This window comes from Borostomias antarcticus (genome assembly GCF_949987555.1).
Source record: "Borostomias antarcticus genome assembly, chromosome: 3".
In the NCBI taxonomy this organism is placed as follows: domain Eukaryota; kingdom Metazoa; phylum Chordata; class Actinopteri; order Stomiiformes; family Stomiidae; genus Borostomias; species Borostomias antarcticus.
The window spans coordinates 13,564,522-13,567,376 of record NC_140236.1 but is presented as its reverse complement, the minus strand read 5'-3'; the positions used below and the strand labels follow the sequence as shown (position 1 = coordinate 13,567,376).

The following is a 2,855-nucleotide window of genomic DNA, read 5'->3' as shown; positions in this document are numbered from 1 at the left end:
ACATGTGACAAAAACAAGATGTTGTTTGACCTCCTCTTGACTTGGTTGTCATTCAAGCATAGACTGTCTGTGTTATTGTTTTGATCAGCGGACTGTTAAAAAGTACAAGGTGTTTAACTATAATATGTCTAACTTTGTGGTACATTACCGTAACCATTTGCCTCTTTTGTTTTCTTGCATTCCCAAGGTGCCAGATGAATGTGACACTAAGCAGACCCAGCTCCTAGGCCCATCTAGGTTGCCTTTTTTTCCAGCCGGTTAGATCCAGGCCAAAGATGGGTCGGTACCTCAACACAAGCCTCTGCGTGGGGAGTCCCCTGGGAGGGCGGATGATAAGGCTATACTACAAGCTCAGGCACATAATCACCGCCCTCAGAACCCTTCCTCACCCGGCTAGGACCCTCCTCTCCCCGGACCTCCACGCCCACTCCCTGCTCACCTCCCCGCTGCCTTCCAGCTCTGTACGCAGAGGCGTGCCGAGGACGCCCAGGTTAAAACACTGGGATCTGAGCGTCGCCCCCAGGCGCCTACTCAGGCATATAGGGGTGACATACACCCAGGCTAGCCGATACTGTTCGACCTCCAGCAGGGGCGCACTCAAAGCGGAGCCTCCTATCGGGGTGTACGAGGACAGCCAGGCGGCTTTCCAGCTGAGCCTGTTGGGAGTCCGTCTGGGTGAATCTTTTAATCGCCTCGCCGGGCACATCAATGTTTATTTCAAGGGGAAGGACATGTCTACTTCTCCCGCGGACGCGAACGCCGGCTTTGTTTTCACAACTCCAGAGAATGTGGGCAGGTCTCCGAGAGCACGCACTACCTGTACCAGTAACAGGACAGCCAGAGACAGAAGACTAACGTTGTTAGCCGAGGACAGGGACGCAACACAGACCGCTGGGAAATGTGAAGAGAAGCTGGAAGCCTCGCAGATTCAGACCGAGGTGGGCGAAAAAGCCCCGGCATATTCTGGTCAGCAGTTGTTCCACGCCAGCTACCTGGCCACCCGGTTTGGGGAGAGTTACAATTATGTGGCTCATCACATTAACAGGGTGTTCTCTACGAGCCCTGCGCAGGGGGTTCAGATAGAGGAGAAGCCAGAGCAGGATTTGGCTTTACTCAGAGGCTCAACCAGGAGGTTGAGGAGGACGAGGAGCTTGCAGACAAGTCAAGATGAGAACCTAAAGGGGGCAGAACTGGCCAAGTTGAAGACTAGTGCAGCACCGGCCCAGACTTCCACCACCCACAGCGCTGACGCCCCCAGTAACTGGGATGAGGGCTACCTCCACTTTGCCAGCCATATCAACAGGTACTTTGGAGCCAAAGTCACAGACGAAGCAGGACTCACACCCCATCCTCAGAGAGATCGTATCGCTTCCAATCAACAGCTGCCAAGCAGCAGCAGGACGTACCAACAGCAGTTCTCCGCTCCCACCGCATCCGTCAATAAGAGTACCCCGTTAGAACGGAAGGATGAAGAACAACTGCCCCACCCTAAGTCCACCGGCTTGTTCCACACCAGCAACATCTCCACCAGCTTCGGAGAGAGCTATGCACAGATGGCCAATCACATCAACCGGTATTTCAAAGGTCAGAGCGCCTTGGAGGATGAACCGGAGAGAGGAGGACTCAGGCAGCAGACAGAGACAGGGTCCGCTGCTGCCTCCCAGGAACCGAAGGCAGTGTCCTTCATGGACTGCCTCCGCGAGCCCAGCAGTGCCATCCCCAGCCTGCTAGGGGGCTATCTCAAGATGGGCCCCTGGACCCAGCCTGCCACCATACCTCCAGAGGTCACACTGAACAGAAGGGTGAGACGCCCCCCAACACAGTCAGGAAATAACTACTCCTATTCACGTAAAGCGCCATGATATACTCATGTGTCTGATGTGACAAATGATAGTGATATGTCTTTGTTTGTTTTGTTTGTTTGTTGAAATGTGAGAGATCATGTCGTGACCATTAATAACAGGCGTCTGCGTTCCTTCTGTCCTCAGACGGAGGTAAGCAGGAGGCAGGCCGAGGAGACGACCAGAGCCTTGGTGGGGATTCTTGGACACGCCTTGTCGCTGGAGGCCCTCACCACCTGCGTGGAGGAACTCAACAGACACCTCATCAACCACCCTGCGTGCAAAGAGGTGGTGTGGCAGGTACCTCACAGCAGAACCGATAAAAAAAACAAACAGACATTAACGTCATGTGATTTAAGGTTCCTTCTCATGTCCGTTTTACTTTTGTTTCCAGGAGAAAGCTGCCGTTAAGCTGTTGAGACAGCGGCGTAGCCACAAAGACAGCCACGACCTTCAAAGTGCCATAAGAGAGAGCCTGGCTCTGATTGGCTATGTGGACCCGGTCAAAGGTCGCGGAATCAGAGTGCTCTCAATTGACGGCGGTGGCTTAAGGTAACTTAACCCTGGCTGGACTTTGCCACATGGATGTCATGAGCACATTTACTGTACATGGATCATGTTCACATAATTAATATCAATGATGTCATAGGCCTAACCTGATATGCTAGATGGTTGGTCTCACACAACCATCTGGTAAAGCTCCATTGGAGAAAGGCAGGCACTTTCAATAAAACACAAGCAGGTGATTGGACGAACTATCTGTCTATCACCGTCTTTCACAGGCTTCTCACTGTCGTCATGTCTAAACCACGCCCGTAGCTGCTAGTAGTTCCCAGGACATTGATTGGTCCAGCCAAATTCAGTTCGGGCCCAAATCTGATCTCTATGTAGCTTTTCCAAACTGACCTGCAGGGAAAAACAGAGTGTGAGCTTGCGAGATCAGGATGGTCTCACAAGGCCATTCCATAGGCCTGCTGTCCATGCAAATTTGTCTTTTGTTCCCCTGCCTCTCAA

At 52.4% G+C, this 2,855-nt stretch overlaps 1 protein-coding gene across 1 annotated transcript in view; it reads left to right on the top strand.

The window, feature by feature from the left end:
* Positions 1-275: 275 nt before the first annotated feature.
* LOC311307241 (calcium-independent phospholipase A2-gamma-like) overlaps positions 276-2,855 on the top strand; it is a gene marked incomplete at both ends in the record, with an annotated part of 5,921 nt that continues 3,341 nt past the window's right edge. Inside the window, 3 exons of the mRNA XM_084436038.1 lie at positions 276-1,802; positions 1,989-2,141; positions 2,236-2,393. Coding sequence (XP_084292164.1) covers positions 276-1,802; positions 1,989-2,141; positions 2,236-2,393 — 1,838 coding nt within the window. The remainder of the gene's footprint in view (positions 1,803-1,988; positions 2,142-2,235; positions 2,394-2,855) is intronic.